At 38.7% G+C, this 23,866-nt stretch overlaps 2 protein-coding genes across 2 annotated transcripts in view; one reads left to right on the top strand and one right to left on the bottom strand.

The window, feature by feature from the left end:
* The window catches only part of tti1 (TELO2 interacting protein 1), a 33,039-nt gene extending 20,516 nt beyond the window's left edge, over window positions 1-12,523 (top strand). Inside the window, exons 13-14 of the mRNA XM_059334079.1 lie at window positions 8,299-8,386; window positions 11,777-12,523. Coding sequence (XP_059190062.1) covers window positions 8,299-8,386; window positions 11,777-12,005 — 317 coding nt within the window. The 3' untranslated portion in view covers window positions 12,006-12,523. The remainder of the gene's footprint in view (window positions 1-8,298; window positions 8,387-11,776) is intronic.
* A 4,155-nt stretch (window positions 12,524-16,678) lies between these two features.
* Window positions 16,679-23,866, bottom strand: part of LOC131971881 (V-set and transmembrane domain-containing protein 2-like protein) — a 66,667-nt gene continuing 59,479 nt past the window's right edge. The window contains exons 2-4 of the mRNA XM_059333540.1: window positions 23,591-23,760; window positions 22,274-22,318; window positions 16,679-18,500 (exon numbers count right to left, since the gene is read on the bottom strand). Of these exons, the coding sequence (XP_059189523.1) occupies window positions 18,048-18,500; window positions 22,274-22,318; window positions 23,591-23,760 (668 nt within the window). The 3' untranslated portion in view covers window positions 16,679-18,047. The remainder of the gene's footprint in view (window positions 18,501-22,273; window positions 22,319-23,590; window positions 23,761-23,866) is intronic.

Raw genomic sequence — 23,866 nt, 5'->3', positions numbered from 1 at the left:
AGACCTGAACACATGAGCCAGTGATGCATTTTAAGCATTAATGCAGTCCATCTTTCTATCAGTACCATTATATGACATTTATTTTCGCTCTGTCACTCTTGTATTTGTGACGAGGCCTTTTGGATTTCTCATTCACTTGTTAAATGTGTATTGTTTTATTGACCTTTCTTTGTTGAAAACACAGCCCACATCAATTATACATGCTGTTTCCACTCGTACATAAAATCCCACAATTCTCACTGGAATTTCATGACTACAAAAGGCCTTCAAGCTGTGGCACGGCTAGAATTAAAGATGATTTTGAACATACAGACCATATCCATCTGAGCCAACAGGATGCTGCAGAATCCTTAGTTGCACTCACATCAACTGCTGCAAGAAACTGCTCCATCTTCCTGTAGCTCCATTTCACCGCAATCAAGCAAGAATCACTGTTAAATCTGCACTGCAATCAGCAAATCAAGAAGTGACATGAAATGAGGACATTAATTAATTAACTCAAAATGTAATGTTTTTTTTAACAGTTGTGTATTTTGTGCTTGGCATAGCTTCAGTATCACATCTGAATATCCAAAGTGGCCCGGGGGCTCAGTGCCAGTGTGTAACCAATGATATAATTATGAGCTGCTTGTCTAACTTTTCATCAATCATTATGTTCATTAAGCAGTGACGGCCCTGTCACAGTCACACTGGGTTAAGGTTGCTCCAATATTCCAGTAAACACAGTACTTACATGGGAACGGAGAGCATCGTAATGCACTGCGGGACCTCTTTTCATCTCTATTTTGGTGTCTTTACTTAAGTGTGCAGGTTTGAGTGGATAAGTTGTTTTTCAGACTATATATGGAAAATAACATGCTCACCACTCATGGTCAAAAGTGGTGCAATCGAGGATAAAAAGCACAGGGAAAATGGTCTTTCATTATCGAAGTGGTAATCCTAATAATTTCTACTTCCCAATGACGGCATGTATGCAAAAAGGGGTTGGTAGGGTTGTAAACTAAAGCATAGAAGTTTATCACAACTCGTTCACAACTTTTTTGTTATTATTATTTTTGTTTATGAAGTAAAAAAATTGATATTTTTACTAGTTATTATTACTACTTGACTTGGCAAATACAGCCAAACATCATAGTCAGGCAGCTTAGCAAAATAAAGGGGACACACCGGACAAAAGCACCACATTTTTTCCACATGCTCTCAATTTTGGAGTTTCAAGTTTTGATGGGAGGCACTTCATCAAGATTGATGAAGGATCAGATATGGCAGCCATATAAAATCTATGAGAACCAGTATATCTTCCAAGCCACTTAGAAGGTCAATTTTGGTGTCAAAATATACATTTTCTGGATCAAGGAATCCATTAAAGCTATTGAGAATATCACGAGATGATTATTTGATCAAATAGATATGTTAATTTTGACCATATGTATTTACGTAATTTCCAACTCAGTTTCTAAGCGTTCGGACAAATGTTAATATAGGTTATATATATATTAATATAGGTCATATATACAGTACATGTATTCTGAAAAATGAATAACATGCATACATTTAATTGAACTTTATAAGCTTCACTCTTATTATTTATTACAAAGATCTGTGCAGTTACATAAATACTTAGCTTGAAAGATACATTTGTTCATAGACTTTATATGGCTGTCATCTTCGATCCTTCGAAACCTATGGTGATGGAGAGCATGTGGAAAAAATGTGGTGCTTTTGTCCGACGTGTCCGATTCTTCTCAAATCTGGTTCTAAGCCACCTGACTATCAAGTAAGTGCAACAACATAAGAGATAGTAAGCCAGCTAATATTACTTACTGGTCCAACGGCAAGAAGACCAGGTTGACTTTTGTCATGCAGCTTTTATTTGTTGAAGCTCTAGCATATGATTAAAAGCCAGCCTAAGGTTGCTAACTGTTGTCTGGTGGCCTCACGCTCTGGCCCTCCCTTCTTTTCCCTTCTCCCTTCTTCCTCTTGATGACCGTAGTGGCTGCTGAAACAGGCCTGAAAACCTCCTCCTGCCAGCAGTCTAAAGCTCACATCAAAACTCCCTCAGTGCTCCATGTAGTCCTGGCAGTATGGCTAACTGAGTTAAATAGCATAAGCTGGCCACAGTTACAGTTAGTGTTTAGGTGTACTTTAGCAACAAGTAAAGATTCCTGTCAATCAGCACACTCTGAAATCACAGAGGTGAGGCAGAGTAACCTGAGGATAACCAATGGAAACCAGAAAACCCATAAAATATGACCTGGTTTCACCAAAATCTATGATATAGCTGGTGGTGTGTGAGCTCTAAAAAGTTGCATAGTGCTAGAACAGGTGTTTGAGGCACAGAGTGGTAATGAAAGCTGCATCATTGTTAGTTATGTATTTTTGCTTTTAAAAAAATTACAGACTGACATAACGTTTCTGTCCACCATCAAAATCACCTGGGATTTGATTTCAAGTTGTGCTACCTCTAGTCTGGTGACCTGCAACAGCAGGGTAAGGGACTTGGTGATAGCTTGAACCTCACATCTTACACCCTCCTGCTGAAGCTGATAGATGAAAAGTTAGCGGCTTGTGACACCATATGTCTCAGTGTTAGCAGGGCTGTCTGCAGCTCTCCCCAGGCCAACAGTACAGTTAGTAATGACACTCAAGTGCATATGGTATTTCCATACTGGACAAGAATGGGGAAAATGTTTAGATGTATAGATTTTGAAATAAATGTAATGTATAAAATACAATTTACAGTGCAAACAACAGCATGTGGATGTATGCTCTGTCTACTTGCTGTTATGTGAAGCATTATTTGAACTGTTCACAACAAGAGGACCTTATTTACTGTAAATTATGGAATTTCAGGCAGATTTAGGCACTGTGCATTCAAGCATTGTCCCCAAAACCTTTAGTATTATTTTAGTACAGGTAGCAATGTTGGATTGTCCTTGTGATGTAAAGTATAATTGAGGGTCTGCGGTTTGGGTTGACCCAGCAGCTGTGAAAAGGAGATGGCATTTAGTGTTACACACTGGTATTGGCGGCACAGGACTGCTAGACTACTACAGATCTCTAGAATAAAAGCTAACCTGGGCAGGCAAAATTGACGGCAGTAAGCTTTTGCACTGCAACCACTCACCTCGCACTGCTCTTCAGTCTTTGTCAGTGCTTTCACTTCTTGAGTTTCTGAGTGAGGTGCAAAGAGAAGGTGAGAAGAGCCATCAAGTGCACCAGCAGAGAAGCCATCTGTACCCATCTCTGAAAATAGAGAAAATGTGACATATGTTCTTTGACTTCAGATGGAGGCAGCTCGAGTGGCACTTTGCTCTCGGGTACCAGTACCAAACAGAAACAAATAAGGTTAGTTATTTTAAGTAGTTCAAGTTCAACCACTTATCTCAAAAACTGTGTAACTATGGCAACATGCCAGGCTTGCGATAGGTGTTTCAATTTAAGATGTATTCTACCAGATCAAAACATTTAACAAAAAATAATGAGAAATGTGTCATTAGGAGCATTATAGCCTCCTTTCGGCCATTGTTTTGGTTTTCCGACTAAAATTAAGTCCTCAACAACCTTGTTTTCAGCTGCAGCAGAAAGCTTTTTTAGTGGGGAAAAAATCTCCAATAAAGGCAAAGTTTGCTTCTTGCCCTGCACCAGCATTTAGCAGCTAAAGAGCAACATATTTCCCCCAGGTGTTACTGGACACCAAAGCTAAAGCTTAAAGGAGAGTGAATATTGGATTTACATTCAGTCAAGTGGCCAAAAACAAGAAAGGAATGAGAATGTTGGTTTGTGTCTGCTGGATGTGTAAAAAGGCATGGATTTGGTAATATGCCAGATATTGGGTTTTAAATTCCCTCCCTGACTCCTGAACAAGACGCCTTGATACTTGAACTCTTAGACTTGGGACAGAAGTTTACCTCCAACCTGGTAGGAGTAATTCACCTTCCTCCAGCTTAGAACCATGGTCTCAGACTTGGCCTTATTGACTCCCATTCCAACCACTTCACACTTCGCTGCAAACCAACCCCATGCATCCCAGCTGAAGTAAGTTGAAGGTCACATGAAGTATTGAAGCAGAATAGAAGCAAATCATCTGCAAAGAGCACAGTTGCAATACCAAGGTTCCCAAACTGGACAGTTTCAAGATCACAAATGCAACTGGTGACAACACCAGACATGTTTGACTTGGTGCTTGTTTATCAAGTGACCCCTCACTCTGGGTATATAAGGACTGGATGGTTGCAGCAACAGCCCTGGTGGGACGGCTACAGTGTAGACAGAAGAGCGGTTGGATCTGATCCATTGATCAGAAGGTCGTTGGCTCCCTAGCCGTGGCAGTCGACATGTCAAAGTATTCTTGGGCAAAACCCTAAATTTCCCAAAATTTCCCAACCCTAAATTTCTCAAATTGGTGAATGTTATGTTGTAATGTAAAAGAACTTTAAGTGGTCACTAGCCCAGTTTCAATGACATGCATTAGTCCCACAAGTCACCCTGCACACTTACTTCCCTCTCAGATGGCGTGTCTCCACCTACAACAATTCCCTTGCTGCTTTTTGCTGGTTACGTAAACATCATCAATCATCAATCACTTAGCAACCATTTTGATTGTGACGACACTCCCACGACCGGGCTAACTCAGGCGCAAAATCCTAAACAAAAACAAGAAGGCTTCGACATAGAAGATCAGTTGGTTGCCGGTTTCCTGGTCGTTGTTTTTGTGAGCATGGTAATGCCGATTGTTAGAAGGAAGCAAGCGCCGGGAAGAGGAGTAAGAGTGCGAGGTAGAATGCTCTTCTGCTGTTGTTGACCAGAGTGCATCGAGTCCTACTGACGTCAAGCCCAAAAAATAACTGCAAAAAATAATCCAGTCAGCGTGATGGCAATTTCTGGACGTTCCAAAAGACCTCAGACCAGTACTAAAATATCCCAGATAAATCGTCCATAGGGGCAATTTATTCTGGGCTGTTCTCTCTCCGTAACCACACCGAATCAGACGAATTACCCGGGTAATGCATGAAATGGAGACGGGGCTACTGTGACCATGAGTCAAAAAGCACAAATGCAGTCCATCTACCCACTTAAGTCCATGACCCCCCCCATCAACTCATCAACCCTGCAAGAGCTGGTCCACTATTCCATGACTAGGACATAATCTCTATTGCCCCTCCTCCAATGGCTGCATCCTTTCCAACACACCCTCCAGCGTACCCCTTTTTAGAAATGCGAACCAACACTAATCCATTCTGCAATATGTATTTAAACTCACCTTATGCTTTTAATAAGGTGCCTCTGTATTGTTGTTTCATAATGATAATGTAAAAATGGCAAAGTGTTTCCACAAGTCCACGAGCAATGTTCTGTCAGCTCTGGGTGTTGGTGTTGATATGCTCTTTTTCTTCCAGGTCCCACAAGAGAGAAAAGAATAAACCTAGCATCACAGCCACAGCTACAACATTAGGGGTGTAATGAAACATTCAGCTCCCAGTTTGGTTTGATATGCCATACTGGGTTCTCGCTTTGATATTAACACAGTACTGCAAACAAAAGCAGAATAAAAACAATCATGCCTGAAAAAATATTTTCTATATTTCTGAGAGGCAAAATGTATTTCACTTTACTTTTTTACCATTGTAATTCACATGTAGTAAGCCATATTACAGCACAAACTGTAAAATGAACAAAAAAAACTTTATGTTTCACTTAAGCTGTTAGTTTTAAAACTGTAAGATGGTTTTGATCACCTGTAAGTTTCAACCAACACGGAAAAATGGAAATTGTATCTGTTAAATTGGTTAATTGGTTGTGTCGTTAAGTCACATTAGGACAAATTACCATTGCAAATTACCTGAAAATGGTATCAGTTTGTGTAACAGTCCACATTTAACTTACTAATTGGTTCTAGGACCTTTTGAGAAATCCCTCAGCATCTTTATATTATTTGGTGCATTCTCTGTTTTTTATACTAGAATTTGTCATGAAAAATTTACATATTTTCTAAATGAAGTACAACACCTGCCATATGTAATGTCACAAAAAGTTGTGATACAGCAATAACCCTTCTGCAATAATTCTTATCTTATAAATGTTTTATTTTCCTGTTCTATTTGGGTTCTATTTTTATTTAAAGCAAGTGTGATTTAAAGGAGTGAAAATTAAATGTGCACCAGCCAAGGTCAGGCTTGGTTTTGGTCCCCTTTAACAGCTGATGTCTGCAACTAGTATTCCATATGATGTAATGCATTTAACATAGCAGAGTACTCAGACGAACTAGCACTGCTTTCCTCTACTTTTTCTCCTACTGAATACTGCAGTGTATAGGGGACTATATGTGTTGGGATGATAAGGTTTGGTTATTACTTACTGGTAGTTTGGTTAATATATTGGTGTAACCATGAAGAAACAAAAACCATGAACTGCCTTCGAGTGGAAAAATATTTTCCTGTTTTGTTTTTTTCTGAATTAATAAGATCATTATCTCATAAATCTGAGAAATGTTTTAATGAAAAACGAGATTACTGAGATTATTTTCTTATTAACTCAGAAAAATATGGCCTTTTTTTTAACATAAAAACTACAAATGTTTTCTTCTTCTTCTTCTTCTTCTTCTTTGCATCAAAACTTCTCTCAGAATCCTAAGATAATTATCTCATTGATTCAGATTTTTTTAAAATATATTTCCAATAATTTTTCCAATAAAACTTTTCAGAGAATCTAAGATAATTACCTTATGAATATAAATAACCAGGACAACTTTTCTGAGAATTCTGACATAATGATTTCATTAATTCCGAAAAAAAAACATGGAAATGTTTTTTTCTCAAACAAATTCATTATACTTTCTTAAGAATAAGAAGAACATTTTCCATGAAAAACAAAATTACTGATGTTATTTTCTTATTAACTCTAAACTAAAAGCATCATTCTCCTGTAAGAATGTAACCAAGTTAAACAAATGTTTTTTTTGTTGCCACATTAAAGCAAAGAGTCTAGCTGATGCTTTTAAGATCCTTGTGCATGATTCTCCTTACTGGCTCCTGACGCTGTCGTCTTTCATACAAGAAGGGTAGAGATTTAGAGTTTGAGCTGGAGAGAATGTGAAAGAGCAGGAGAGAAACAGTCAGCGGCTGCAGCCTTACTCATGTGAATACCGATTTGGCTACAGCTTACCTCTGGGACGCCTGCTGCAAGCCAATTACCAAGCTTCAGTCACAGAGAGAGAAAGACAGAAACACAGATTGACTGAAGCAAATAATACGTTTCAGCCGCAGCTCTAGCTTTAACTCCAATTCATTTACCACAGAATCTAACAGCACCTGGCCCTCTCCTCTTTAGTGTTTCTTACTTCTCTGCTTCCCTGCGAGCACCTTGATTCCACAAAAGACTACGGGCTATGAGTGCAGCGGCAGAAAGGGAAGAAGAAAAGGGATAAAAGCAGTTGCTAAATAATCCCATTTAACTCTGAAATGTGCACTGCTGCTTTTATTCTTGACACACAGCAAGCAGGCCTGGTTCAAGCCAAGTGTGGGTTGAATTGGCAAATAGAGTAAGCAGAGAGGGAGAGAGACTTGTTTTGAAATGAGGTTTGAAAGGCAGCCCAGTTTGCAGCTTAGGGAATCACTAAATGTCTGCTGGGAAAGGATGGAGGGAGAGGGAGAGGGAGAGATAGGAAGAGGAGATGAAAGAGTGGGAACAAGTCAAGTGGATGGAGGGAGCAAGAGCTGGCAAGGTTATGAAAGGTACAGATAAAGAGAATGAAGGCAGGTGGGTCGGTGTACATGAAACTGCAGGAAGTGAAGAAAAAAAAAGATGAAGGGAAGGAGAGAGGAAAACGTGGCCATTTCCACACACATCCACTCCTCAAAGGGGGAAGAGTGGATGTGTGAAATCCAGAGATGTGGAAACAGCCTGCTGTGAAATTTTTCCTCAGCTATCTCAGCAGTTTCTCTCGGCTCATTAAGAGTTAGAAAAGGTAAAGTCCAGGCATGATCTATATTTTTTCCTCTTTCATCTTCCTCTTCCTCGTCCTCCCTTTCCAATGTACGCTGGGAACTTTGATCATGTGGATTTTAGGAAACAGTCTAAGTAGTAGTTGTTGTTTTTTGTTATTGGTTTGTATTCTGATATATTTATATTTTTCTCCTGGTGACTAAAATATATTGTGACAACATGTTAATGTTGTGTAAAATACAACAACTCTTGTGTCTGCCGAGGCAAATTAGTATGCATGTGTTTTCTAATTGGGCTCAAAAAGACGATACAGAGCCTGAAATGCAGTAAAGGTCCTGTGTTTGGTTTTCTCAGGTGAAGCAGATCTGGATTCTGTCTGTGAGGCCTGTCTGCCCTACCTGAGCTGCCGTCAACCAATCAGACTGCAGGAGGCCAGCATAAGGTGAGCCCCCCAGTTTTTACTATACCGTATACCAGGCATGGGCATTAGGGGGCCCGTGGCCACATCCAGCCCGCTGGCTGTCTCTGGCCCGCGGGAAGTTACGTAGTTGCTGAAATGGCATCTCACTGTAAAAAATAAAAGTTGACACATAACATGGACTTTTTAACAAGACATTTAAAGACATTTTAAGAATTCTAAGATAACTTATTTCAGTGTGAGATAATTTTTCATGAAATAACCAAATTACTGAGATTATTTTCTTATTATATATATATATATATATATATATAAATATATATATATATATATATATGAGCAAATGATTTTTTTTAACATGAAAACTTCTCTCAGAATTCTAAAATAAATATCTCAATCTAATCCTAATCTCTTATTTCCGAAAAAGTTAAAAATATATTTTTCCATTAAAACTTGTGTTGAAAAAATGTGAAAATATTTTTTTTCTCAAGGGAATACATTATGATTCTGTAACAATATGTCTGAGATCATTCTTCCATGAAATGATTGTGACGATGTGATTTATTCTTGACATGATACAGTGCATATATTCTCCAAACTTAATTAATCTCAAAAGATGAATCCACAATTAACCCAGGATTGTGTCTGAAAACAAAATTAATCCAACTTTATGGGCGACTGTGTACTTGTGTGTAAAGAAGAGAGAGTCCTCACTGACACTGTCAAGTCTGTAAGGGTGCCTTTTGCAACTGATTATTAGTGTTATTATTGAATATCAAATCGGTCTGTAAAATAAATAGTGAAACATCAGTTTCCTAAAGCCTGAGGGGACACCTTTAAATTGCTTGTTTTGACAGTCTAGAATTCAATGATATTCAATTTACTTTTGCACAAGATTAGGAGGCAGGGAGAGAGAATTTGTGGCATTTTTTGCTTGAAATATTATTAAATGATTATCAACATTGTTGTCAATTAATTTTCTGGTGATTGACTATTCAATTAATCAGCTTATGCTGTCAGCTCTGCTTCAGATACAGCTGAGTTTTTTTTTTAGATAAGAAAGTGCCATAATTCATGCCATAATGAGCTCCTAAACACTGGCTGTCCATGGTGCTGAATATTAGGCTCAATACACTTTAGAGTATGTCTGTAAGCCGTGCTATACATTAAGAATGCACACATCACAAAGCATGAAAACAAAGCTTTATGTTCAGCAAACAATCTGCTTGAGGCAGCTAATATTAAACCAGCAATGACGCAGTGGCTCTTCCTGCATGTTTCCAATCTTCTGCCATTCTGTTATCATTTCTGTATTAGAAAACAACAGACAAAAAGAGAAGTAGGTGGTCATTTCTGAGATTGTCCTTGGTTGCAATGCTTTTGGATGGATTTTAAGATCATCTTAGCCTTGAGATGCTTTTGGGAGATGGAGTACTAGTTGATAAACATGAGCCTATCGACATCTAAAAAACAGTATTAAAGGGCCGGTTTACTCCATCAGAACTGCTTGATGGATAGTCAAAAACTATGACCCTCTCCCCTAACAAATTTCCAACGTCAAATTAGGGAGGACTGTACAACTGCGTATAAGGGCCAAGTATGAAAAATCAATAAATACGGACCCGGGGAGGGGGGTATTATTTTGGGGAAAAAGTCGCAAATTTATAAGATTAAAAGTGGCAAATCTAGGAGAAAAAAAGTTTAATATTTTGGCCCTTATACGCTGCGTAGGACTGTGTCTGATCAGGCGGCAATCTCCGTGTCTGAGCATGGAGGCAAACCAGGAAGTGCCTTTAGCTGCATTCTACCGAAAATACCAGTATGTGGTGCTTGCATTTCAGTGCAAAATGAGAAAACTTCTCACTTGATTTATTACCTCAGAAATTTTTTTTAGGACAACACTCAATCGCTAGTAAAAAATCGTATTCAAGACAATTTGATGTTAAAAGTTCAAATAAGGGCCCCATTTAGAAGAAAATGGAAGATAAAGAATCGTATGATTTGGGGCATGGCTACCTTTGATTGACAGGTCACGAACAAGGCGAGCTGTCATCAGGAGAGAAGCAGAGCAATGGGTATCCAGGGTTTAAACTTCTCTCTCTAGATCTCTTTTCGTACATACACGATTTCCGTCACTTTTTGTGTTAGTGCTACATTCAGGCCTTAAAACCTGCCACCTTCCAGCTTTTGGCGAAAATTATTGTTTTGAATACAAAATTGGTCATTTGTGTAGATATAATAATGACTGGAGGATGATGTAAAGTTTGGGTTTGTTTGATAAAGCGTTTTTGATTTGACTGATTTGATTATTCTCATAGAGTCCTACCATCAGCTAGTGTACGTGTTATCCCAAATTCCACTTGTACACATACCATTTCTAATATTACTGTTTCACAGACAGTTAGACATAAGTTCAGCCAAGTTCAGCCAAATTGCCAACTATTTAACTAACATTTACGCTTTCCCCTTCATTTAATAAGATAATATTGTCATTATTCATACTGTTTTAACCACAATGTAATCAAACAACTTGCTTTGAATTAGTTTTGGAACAAAAGACATCAACCGTTCGGAACAACAATAATGACTTTTTAAAAACTTTTTGAAAATGTAAGTTTTAAAAAGTAAATAAAAAAATTCTGAAGTGGCCAGATAACAGAGGTATCAATAATTTAGTGTTCCAGCTGTCAGTATTTACACTGTTTTGCTAACTTTTAGGAATATACAGGAGATACTGGTATCATATGAAACTAGAATATCTAAGAAAGTCTAAAGGCACGTCAGGATATCGTGTCGGGAAGCTGTCAAAATAACCCTGCAAAGTAAGGCTTTTTTATTCATGTTACAATCCAAAAAAAAATCAGAGCAGTGAAGCTTAAAGTTCGGTTCAGTTTGACTGAACATTTTGTTGGTCAGTCTGTGGGTTTAACTCTCATTGTGGAGGAATAAAAAGACTGAAATGAGATGAATTGACTGGGAAATCTGTTATTTGACAAAACAATTCTTGATAGAATTTAATTTTGTCGACACAAAATGCAGTTAAACAGTTAAATCACAATATATTGTATCACAATTTCGCCATGCTCACCACATCGCAAAATGCCTAAAGTCGCAATAATATCGTATCGTGACTCAAGTATCCGGATAAAATTGTATCGTGGGGCCTCTGCTGATTCACACCTCAATCAGATAACACATTTCAACTATACATTGGCCTGCTTTCCATGTTGGAGTTAATAAAAACAACCTGAAGTTCTAGTCATATTGCAGGACAGCTGAAGCCAGAGAACATGCTTAGTCTGTCAATTTGGATTACAGGAAGCAGTTTTTTCCATACCATAGATATTTTGCACCTGAGCAAAATTTAGCCCAGAGTTAATCCTTTTCCTATGTATCTTTCATTCCTCTCCACAGCGTTTTCCAACACTTAATCCAAGTGGATCCGGACGCCTTCTGGTTTACTCTAAATGAGCTGCACTGCCCGTGCTCCTACACGCCGCCGCACCCCGACCTCCAGCCCGTACAGCTGAACGGAGCGGGTCGACCGAGAGACGAGTACTCGGACAACGTGCTGAAACTGCTGAGAGAGGAGTTTGGCTCGGTCGCTGAGACCAGTCAACCGGACGGGCAGCTAATGAGCTAGTGATTGATGTGATTGACTCATCCCTCACACAGACGGCTTATTGAACCACGGACTCCCAACAAGTCAACTTACTGAAAGAAAATCTGACAGTCGTGCCAAAAAAACAGCCATCAGATACGGCTGTGATAACCTTCATGCTCTGCACAGCTCTGATAAGCAGCGAGGTACAAAGAGGAAAATATCAATGAAGCATCTCTCCTGCTGCAGGTGTAGAAACCAGGATCACTGTGACAGGTCGTCTGCATTAGGAGACATGCAGTCACAGGGCTCACGGTTTTTATTTCATGTCAAGGCACTGACATATACTGTATGCAAATGTTCCTGTTATTTCTTTATTTTCTTAAAAAAATACTTTATTCCTGCTTGGAACTGCCTTGCTCGGTTGAATTATTCAACCTGTGGTAGAGTAGTTCTGGGACTTTATACATATTAACTTGCCCGCCGGTGACCCAGATAAAGAGATTTTTGTGACCCTGAAACCTTGATTATTAAAATAATCATCAAACTATTCAAAATAATGGAATTATGTTTTATGTTCCAGTTGAGTCTAAAATGTTAGTGGTAACATGGAAAACACGATAATGTTTAAATGATTGATTGTACTCTTTTACAGATGTTGGAGTAAAGTTGTGTAAAGTGGTTCAGGTGGGAGCTGTGTGATGTCACATGAGTCAAGGTCAGTTTGGTCTGATGACTACAACTCAGGTAGCAGAAAAAATTATAATATATCATATAGTGTATTTTTAATTCATCAGTATTGAATTTTACAAAACTGATCCCAAAAAAAAAACTATACTTGCTGTCAGCTGAAATGTTCCTAGATTTATTCATTACGATGAGCACTCAGCATACACAGTGTATGTAGCCATGGCTACTCCTAAATCCAGGGCTGAAAATAGTCATTTTTATTATATATTCTTTCTGAATATACCTGAATTCACCCTCTGGCTGAAACACTCCGGTTTAGTGCCTGTCTCTTTGAGCCCCACCCCCCTTTTTAGCCTGCTCTGATTGGTCAGTGTTCCCTGGCCTTTCCTGTCTGCAGTGTTGCCAGCTTTGCGACATTGTTGCTCTGTTTAGCGATATTCAGACCCATCTAGCGACTGTTTTTCAAAAAATGCAATTAGCGACAAATCTAGCGACTTTTTCTGGTAATATTGGAGACTTTTGGATACTTGTTCTTATTCTTCTTAATGAGCAGCTCTTCCCAAAGCACTCACAGCTGTAGCAGTCCCTCCCAGCTGCAGTCAGAGCAGGAGATGCGTCCTCAGGGTCCAGTCTGCAAATGAATCACGCATGTGCCAAGTTGCTGCTGGCTGGCATACAGTCAGAGTGTCTCTTCTGGGTCACTTTTACCAGTCCCAAGTCCGGATAAAGTAGGGGGGTTAGAATTGTGACCAAAGACCGTACATTTGCATCATTTAACAACCTCAAGCAACTTTTAGGACAGTCAATAGCTACTTTCCTTTCTGACAAGTTGGCAACTCTGCACCATCATTGCAGCCAGGGAATGACTGTAACATAAAGTGTACTTGTGACATCCCAACTTTACAAAGTCCTGACAGCTCATTTAAAGGCACAGTTTCTGAATACGGGCTGTGTGCATATCTTTGTGGATTGACTGTTTTAAATACTCAACAGTATTTTTTAAAGCACCTACACCTGCTTTATAATAAACCACCTTTTAGAAAATGGTGGTGTAGCTGATGGAACTGCCTGCACTAACCTTATCCTAATTAACTAACCTAGAACTAAGCGATCCTGCTGCCCACATCACAAATGCTGCCCCAGGTTGTGCAGCTATAGGGGAATTGAACGCCTCATGACAGGGATAGTAACCAATCCATCATTGTACCTGTTATCAGTCAGAGCCCTACAGGGTGCTCAGGATGTTTGAATGAAGGAAACAGGAAGCCCTCTGCATTATCACATCACCTCACTGATGTTAGAACCCTCAGCCTCCCCACCCCGCCGCTCCATAATGAATGTATGAGCCTTCTAGTGTGAAACAAGATCGCCACGTGTTTTGTATTTAGCCGGTCTGGCTTAATGCTAGGCAGCGCAGCACAGTGCCTCTTTATCTCATACTGCGCTGTTGCTATTTATCCTGCTGCCAGTGCTGACAATAGCACCATTAGTCATCAGCAGGAATGGGAGTGGGGCTTTGGCAGCACCTATTACACACAGGCAACTGCCTAATATCGTTTCTCCTTAATGCACACGGACAGACACACACAGTGCAGGGGCCAGGAGCTAAACCACAGCGGATGTGGAAGTGAACAAACAGCCACAGTAACCCTTTAGATAGTAAATGTGACTGTTCAGATGGTCGAAATGAAAGCTAAGCTTGTGGTGGTTTTTACCTTTTTATTGTTTGTAAATCAATGAGAAAATGAGCATAGATTGTTTCATATACAATTTATTTCATTTGATAAAGCCATACACTTAGTGTGAGACCAAACATTCTAGAAGAAATGTACATTTCCCTCTTTTTTAACAGTGATCTCTTTACAAAACATCAAATCAAAGTTACTCGTTGGAGAAAAAAAAACACCCACTGATCACTCCTCCGTCCACTAACACACCCTCCCAGTCTACAGTGACTGCCAACAATAACAGGAGCGCTGTAGTTCCTTTGATGGATAATACAGCAGAGAAGTAAAGCCCCGCATGGCCTTGAGACAGACTATATTTTGAGGCAGTATGGACAGCCAATTTCAGTGTTTCACTAACAACATTTTCCTCTTATGTCTCGCCCTCACTGCTCAAGGCTTTATCCAGTATGTTGCCCACATTCACTTTGTCCCATTCGACGCCTTCAGAGTGAAGTATTGTCCCGCGCTTCTCACAAGCATTTAAGCAAAAGGGATTATCATTGAGTTATAAAATTGACAGAAGTCAAATCTTTTTGAGTCCCCAAACTGCACGAAATGAATTCCACGTTCAAGCTCATTTAAAACACGGCAACACTCATGTTTGCGGCTCCTGCACATACAGTACAGTAGTTTAAGAAACACTGCTTGAGTACTAAGATACATTAAGGGAAACCCCTTTCTGAGCAGCTATGAAGAGAATATGTCATTCATCTGTCTGTACAGCACTTCTGGAGAGCGGTAAAGCAACGGAAAACTGCTTTGAAAAAATTTGACAGGAAGTAGAAAAAAGATTCAGAACAGAATGGACTTTTTTTTAATCCGTTTTTTCTTTGTTTTTTTAAATGAACCAAACAAATAAATAAAATGACAAAATATCCGTAACTAGCACACTGTTGTTGTGTATGGTTGGTTGAAAAAGTTTTTAAGAAAATTACTGAACATGCACTCACTTTGTTTCATATTATACAGTCATATATACAGAGTGGATTAGAGGCTTGTAGTGGAGAGGATTGAGGCTTTTTAAATGATTCATGAGTGCTGGGCCAGAGCAGAGCATCACAATAAGGGCGAAGCTGTGATAGGAATACAGCACTGCTCTTTCCAGGAATTTACCTTGTACCAAGATCACATTCCTTCCATTATTTCTAGTCACACTGGGATTCAGAGGCACACCAAATCAAATTTTTAAAGCAATGTTTACTAAAGCGCACATATTTACCATTACCTAGTTGCTTATCAGAGAGCATATTAGCAGCTTATTGGCTCTTTAGAAAGCACCTATTAATGTCTTATTCTGCATGACCATATTCTACAACTACTAGGATTCAATAAGAGTTTTCCATCATTAATTGCATCATTACTGCTTAGTAATAATAGGTAAGGCAGTTGTTGTACATGAATAACGATCTTAATATGCTTTGCTCAGTATGACCCTGATTTGGGCTCAGAAAAATTCACAGATTACTTATATGACAGGTAATTGACAATTAATTCATTCTAAACTAGAATTAAAATAGACCTTGTAAAAATTTTTTTTTGAAAAATTAGAAAAATAAAAATTCAATAAAAATAAAACAAATAGTAAATTACCTTTTTTTATTAAATAAAGAATTTAAAAAATTGATAAATAACAGTTTCTATATCAACACAAGCAGCATTAGCAGCATTTTCAGCATTATATGTTCTGTGATTTTTTTATTTTGGATAACATTAGTGCCAATATGGATAGATACCAATATGTCTGTAATAAGCCAATAGGGTGCCACAGGACACAGGAGTCCTTAAACCTGGATGTAAGTTAGTATTTTAGCGCCATGGGGTCTAACTTCTCAAACTCAAAGAGGATTTTGAGGTCTGTGGTTAACACAAGCTTAAAAGATTTGCTTTTTGCTGGACGACTAATGTTAATACCCCCACTTGTGAATTTTGGAGTTTTTTACATCCCCCTAAAAAGGAGGTTGCCAACAAGTGGCTAAATGAGACTAAAGTGGTTGTCGGGGACATTAAACATCATTACGCGGGACACGGATGGGAACTCTCTCACTAGTACGCCTTACAGCTTCTAGTTGTGTTTTTCAGTGCTCTTGCAAGCTCTTATAGATTGTAAATTATATTAATAAGCAATTTATTAGGCTACGGATTCGCTAGCTTTTTAAAACCGCCGGTTAGCTTGTCGGAGTTAGCATAGCACTAGCTTTTTGCTTCTGTCAGCTGCATTAATGTTTAAAACATCATAAAAGTGGTGTTCATTCGTGAAGATTATTCTGCTTAACAAAACGCGTCAGCATCAGAAACGTGTTTGCCACAAAGCTTATTTTCTGCCATGATCCAAAATCCAATGCAAAAATCCCATAGACGAATTCTCAATAGACCCCAAGCCATTTCGTTTGCTCTCTATATCAGCTTTACTTACTATCAGAAAGCAGTAATTAGGAGGTTATTGTTAGGAGTAAATGGCCTAGTAGAATATTATGGTCATGGTGAAAAAAGGCATTAATAAGTGCTTCATGATGAATAATAAAGAGCCAATATGTACTAATATGCCTTATAATGGTTAAGCTGTGTACATTAATATAAAGTGTCAACTACTTTTTTTATTTTAGTGGCACATATTTTGATCTTTTCATGGCTTTTCAAACCGGTGGAGTCCACATGAGACAACACAATTGATTTCTCTCAGCCTGAACAGCCGTGAATGGATTGAAGCTGCAGCACAAGGGGTGAGCAAAGATTATATTTTCTGTTGGGCTGCAAATTCATAAGCTCAAAAGTGCTGTGGGAAAAAATAAAGCCTGTGATGTGATTTGTGTAAATTGTGCACAGATGTGGAAGAAGTTCCACACTGTCACTGCATGTAGTCCAACTTAAATGAATTGAGGCTGTATCTGTCCTTGATGAGCGCTGCTGCTCTGGGACCTTGATGAGTTTCTGCTGAAGAAAGTGTTTCTCGTGTTTTTTCTTTCCCCCTGCAAGTAAACAGAATAAATCACTGAAATCTGGGTGCATACAGATTTTGCATCATATTCATGGCCATTACTGGAATAAAAAGATGCAATGAAGCTAGTGCTCTAGATAAAAAGCTAAAGAATCAGACTCGACTAGATTTCCGGGGAGGAATTACGGACAGTTTAGTTTCATTCAGTGCACCCTCAGAATAAAAGGAACATTTTCTTTTACTGGGCACAGACCCAAAAGGTATAATAACATACTTTTTTCTGAGGGTGTATCAAATGAGAGAGTAAGGCAGTGGAAGAAGAATGAGCCTGAAAGCAGGGTTGTGTCATTTACAGTATCTAAAGTACAAGAGTGGAACAGAGCATGGGTTAATAGTAAGACAAGTCTGTTTTTTTTTTTGTGTCGGTGCTGAGACCAGAAACAGTGGAGCTGCTTAGATCTACACATCGGCCCCTCTTTGCTGAATGTCGTGAAGCCAGGCTTTACAGACAGTGAGCAGTCCAACCCAGACCCATGCACAGCAAGAAAAAGCTACATTCCCCAGGACAGTTTACAGCACTGTGCTCTGAACAAGCCACACTGTACAATTCTAGAGATTCTGGATTTGTGCACACGCTTGCACTGTGTGGGAAGAATAGCTTTTTATGCTGTGACACACATCATGTTATGCAATCCTTGTGTAATCTATCACTCAGGTGTAATAAGCCAACATCTACAGCGTACAGCTGGGCTCGTTGGTGCAGTCATTGTGGCTGTGGTTACTGTCCACGTCCCTCTTCCTCAGCTCTCTGCCCGCCTTGTGCTGCTGACTGCTGCCGCTGTGGCTGTGGCCGTGGTGGGCTGGCGACGAAGGCCGCTTGCCTTGCTCCTGGTGGTGGCCGTGGTTCTGGTGGTGGCCGTGAGCGTGCTCTTTGGTGCCACCGTGAGACTCCACATCATCCACTCCTCTCTTGGTATCATCTATGGCCTCAAAGTTGTCGTTGTGGTTGCCGTTGACGAAGTCGCTCTCCGGCACCACCTGCAGGTAGGCTCTGACGCGGTGGTGGCGGGCTCCCGCATCATCACTGAAGTCGATGACGCGGCACTCGTAGGTGCCCTCGTCGGTCGGCTTGACCCGGGAGAGGCGAAGTTTATGGGAGATGTTGCTTCCTACAACCTTCACAACCTGCAAAAATGGATGGGAAAAGAAGAGACATGGGAGAAATTATGATGGGACTGAAAAATAATTATTAACACAAGCACAACACAAGCATAGTATGTCATAAAAAGTCACTATAGTATTGTCATGAGAAAAATTATGTAAAAAAACTAATAGCATAGCATGTCATATAAAAAGGCCAAAAAAGTAAAATGTCACAGTGTATGTCCTAAAAAAATAATAGTATATTATGCCTTAAAAAATGAAAAAGTATGCCTTAAAAAATGTCATAGTATAGCAACCTATCACAAGTCACAGTATAGTATACCAGAAAAAAAGTAGTACTATAGCATGCCATAACAAATTTAAAAAAAAATACTAAAAATGGCCATGGTCGTCCTTGATTTATATTATAGCAATATACGTCCAAAAATGACGGAAAAACAACTTATTATAGGAAGTACAAAAATAAAAAAAAAACGCCAAACTATATGTATGTCAATTTTTGTCAAAAATGATCACTCTTTAAAATGTGTAAAATGCTAAAAATGGCCCTATTAGAGTCTGTTGATAGATATGATAGCTTTATACGTCCAAAGATGACAGAAAAAACAACATATTATTTTAAAATTTTGGACATCCTTTAATGTGGAGTTTTTTGGTCATTTTTGGAACAATTTTACCATGACATGCATCAAAAGACTCTAATAAGGCAATTTTATGAATTTGGGGCATTTTAAAATTTTATGACTTTTTTCTGGGGAAAAAAATCCCATAATATGGTCTTTTTTCACTAATTTGGACAAACTATACTACTACATTTGACTATGGCCCATTTTAAATATTTTAGGCATTTTAAAATTTGACCATTTTTGACAAAAAAAGATACTTTTTTGGTGGGCATCCACCAATCCACCTTATGGGACATCCCATAAGGTGTTTTTTTTTTTTTTTAATTGACGATTAAAAAAAACAAAAAACAACATGCCTTTTGCCGTATGACTTTTTCTTAAGGGGGCCATTTTTGGATATTTTATAATAGGGGTTTTTTTCTGTTATTTCTGGCCATATCATGCTCTTATATGTATCAACAGACTGTTATTGACCCCGTTTTATGCATTTTAAATTTGAGCTTTTGTTTTTGATACATGGAGTATCATAGGGAGAAGAACACGCTCCTAAGACAGAGATACTGGCTCTTCTTGCTCTGCAGGTTGAGGAGCTCTAATGTGGACTCCAGGATACTCTGTAATCTCTGCAGGAGCACCATTCAGAGCATGCATGATGCATCTGGTCCCACACCACCAGGCTCAGGGATGGCTTCTGAGCTCATCAATTTAACATTGTCGTCTGACATTTTATTTATTTGTTAGTTCTCATTATAAATGTGCTGTTGCTACATGTAAACAGACTTTAATTGATCCATTTTAAGCATTTTTAGGCATTTTAAAATTTGACAATTTTTGACCAAAAATGACATGCCAGCATTTCCCTCCTCTTTGCTGTCTTTATGCTAAACTAAGCTAACTGTCAAACAGACATATGAAGTGATACAAAGACAGAATATGAGAGCTGGAGTATAGTTGTCTGAAATCACTTCTGTATTGTAGCCTGGATACACTCTACATTTATATCTCCCCACAGTCAGTCACTCCCACTCTCACATAGTCAGACAAAGGTGCTGCTCAACAATTGCAATCTATTTGTGGCCTTGAAAGTATGACGACACTACATCTTGGAAGAAAAAGCTTTGCAAGTTCACAGAGAAGCGTTGTTGAGATGATGGGAGTCTTGGGACATCATGATATGTGACGCATCGGGATATAAATAAGACTTTGTTTATCTTCCACCTTCCTCCCTTTCATGGCAGTAGATGTGCCGGAGACGGTCCCTGCATGTGACTGCATGTAAAAGCTTAATGCTGTTTTGTAGCACTATCAACTTCATCATCGTTTGTTTCTTCGTGTTTTTGCTCCACTATATGAATGTGGGCCAACATTCATTATATACGGAAAGCTCATAATGATTTTCCAGCTGTACAGCCTGCAGTGTTCAGCTCACACACACACACACACACACACACACACACACACACACACGGTCACCCAAAACACAGCTGGTGCTTTCATTACAGCAAATCAGCAGCAGCGAGCCTCATGGGAGGAAGGAGAAAGCTTCATGTCACTTCATGTCGCTTCTCAGCACTATAATCTTTCCATATCTTATATTTTTTAACTTTACATAAAAGTTGATTTACTTCTGCATCAATGCATATATAATGATTTGTATATGAATTGCCAGTAGCATTTGCCCAGTTTTGTAATGGTAAAGTCAATGGAGAGATATTTTGTAAACCCAAATAAATAAGCACAAATATTTGGGTTTATTTACTTCATAAATTACATTTTTGGAAATTTAAGATGTTATGCATACACATTAGGGAATTCACAATAAAGATATTTTTGCTTTATCTGTAGAAAGTTTAAAAAGAATAATAATGCTATCAGTAAAAGTCATCTCTAACTGTGTTTCTTGTACTTTTTTGGTATTATTTGTCAAATTAATGCCAAATATTTAACAAAATTCTCTTTTTTTGGAAAATAAATGCCCCAAAAGTCTATTTTTTGTCAAATAAATGCCTAAAAGAAAGAAAGTGTATCCTTTCTTTTTTAAAGTATCCTTTTTTGGCAAATGTATCCTTTGACAAATAAATACCAAAAAAAAAAAAAACAGAAAAAAGAGGTATCTTTTTGGCAAATAACTCTTTAAAAAATAATTGTAAATACAGCATGATATAAAATACCAACAATACTTCAAATTCCACATCAATAAATAAAAACTAATAACAAAAGGATTGATGGTGAAACTATACAGTAAACAATTACACTGTAAAACCCAATGTTGTTTGTTACCATAACTAATTTTTCCCTTTCAATACTACAAAGATTTGTGCAAAAAGTCATTTTAACCTAAAATATTGAGTCAAATAGTCAAATTCATTTGAGTTAACATCATTGTCTTTGTTGTCTTAACATAAAATTATTTTGCAGCATTGACACTCAAATCTTTAAGTTGAGACAACAAGTTGGGTTTTACAATGTAGACATAAAAAAACCCATATAAAAATCCAATGAAAACATAGTCCCTGGTGGATTTTTATGAGAAATTTAGATATACAGGAATATGTTCCGTGGAGTAATGCAAAAGTTCCTATATTCTGCTCACTTCTGCAGTTAATTAGGAGGAAAAAGTCAGAATTCTGGCTGCCTACCTGAGTAAAAGGCCCTCCCTGCTTGTTGTGGGAAAGTGTTCGTCTGGGTGAATAACTTAAAGTACGGATACCGGAGGAGGTATAAAAACTTCTGCTGACTTCCCAACCTGTCCCCTTCACTGTGTATTATTGGATTTGGTGTTGCAGTCATAAAGATGCAGGGGCGTTTATGAGAATGTGGAGATGATGCACTGCGGGCCGTGCCCCCCTCGAGGAGGACTCTTCACCACCCACGGACGCAAGCGCCGCCTGCTCTCTCGCTGACACCGTGATTCTTACAAACTCATCAACGTCAACACGTTGATGGGTTTGTAAGAATCACGGTGTGTTGTCTGGAGTCTTTACTGCACGAGAGCCGAGAGAAAACCAGATCCTCGCGTGTAATACAGCATCAGTCCGACATCTGCAGATCAGTCGCAGCTAGACATTTAATGTAGTCATGAGGGTATAGTGCCTCATTTCAACATGTAACACTGAGGCAAACATCAGGATTTTCTCAGAGAATGACAGCAGAGAGTGATTAACTCACACTTATCTTTGTAGCATCCTTAGGCATCTCCTCCTCAGGAGCCACCTAGGGAAAAAATCATTCATTATTACAGTTAGATTGGGGTTATAAACATGTGTCACTAATTTTAGATACATCCATAATAATCCATGCAGGTAATATATCTCACAAGATAACTGTGTGCTGGAAGAACTGATTAAGGATTTTGTTCTTTGGAGCGTATAGTATTTTTCAGGATTATTGTATCTTTTCTATGTTTTAGCTGCATAAATATGGGGTTGCTATTGTGTCTTTATTATACAGTCAAATAGAATAGGTTTGAGAGTCAAACCTTCCACTCTGCAATCAAAAACTGTTCCATTGCAAGTAAAATACAATTGTGATTGGAAATGTATAATAGTGGATCCAAAGGTGAGCCTTGTAGGTAGGAGCTAACCTGAAAGTTCGAAGTATTTTTAACACATGAATTTGCAAACAAATCTTTTGGATTTGCATCAATGCATTTTAAATCACAAATATATTTGACTTGCAATAAAATATTTTTTTTTTATGCACTGTCCGTTTTGCTCTCAAATTCATTTTCTACATTGATGGAATGGCTGATAATTAGGTTTATTCACACTGGTCCAGTCTGAACTGCTCTTATCAACTCCTGTGTGCAGCCATCACCGAATGATAAATAGATAAGGTTAACAAGCAGCTGCTGAACACAGTCAAACAACCAGCGTATGTTTGACTGTTGACAAGAAACCTGAGTCCAAATAAATGGAAATACATATTCGATGAACACGGTGTTAGGGGATTGCTTGTTTGATGGTCTTCTGCCACCTAGTGGCCAGGCATTTATTATTGCAGCTTTAAGGTCAGAAATACAAGTTTGAATGTGAAATCACAGGAGAAACACCTTTTTAGGATAATTCCAGTTTATTGGAACTTAATGTTGGACATTTTTAAAAGTTATAACAACATTGTATTCACCGCAAAGCACAATCACGAGGAATACTTACTTGATTCCTGTGGTCTATGTCTAGTTCCATCAGGTTGAATGCACTTATTGTAAGTCGCTTTGGACAAAAGCGTCTGCTAAATGACATGTAATGTAATGTAATGTAATGTAATCATGAAGGTTGTAAACACACTGGAAATCCCTCATTGCACAGAAAAACGGTGACCTACAGTACTTTAGGTCAAAACTGAACCATGAAGTCTGTAGACTGTGACGGACATTAACATTTGACAATTTAAAGATCGATATTAGAGATACGTTTTGGTGCGATCAGAGCCTAAGAGTTCATTATTTCACATGAAAGCTGTAAAGAGTTCTAGTTATGGACCTACTTCATTGGTTGTCCAAGGCTGTCTGTCTGTCCAGTCCAGATGGTTCCTGATGTACCACCACTGGATCTCCAGTGAATACGAGGGCATTCCCGCCCCTCTGAAGGAGCACGCCATCTCCACGTCCTGACCTCTCTGAGCCGTCATATCATGGGGCACCTCTGTGAACATGGCTGGACAGACACAGAAGGAGAAATGGTTAATAAACGGGGCAGCCTCTGACAAAGTCTAAACATGATACCCTGTAGTGGGAAATTTGGGTTCAGTCTGCTAAAAGCC

Source organism: Centropristis striata, chromosome 5, assembly GCF_030273125.1.
Source record: "Centropristis striata isolate RG_2023a ecotype Rhode Island chromosome 5, C.striata_1.0, whole genome shotgun sequence".
NCBI classification, from domain to species: Eukaryota; Metazoa; Chordata; class Actinopteri; order Perciformes; family Serranidae; genus Centropristis; species Centropristis striata.
This window is presented reverse-complemented; position numbering and strand designations above follow the sequence as displayed.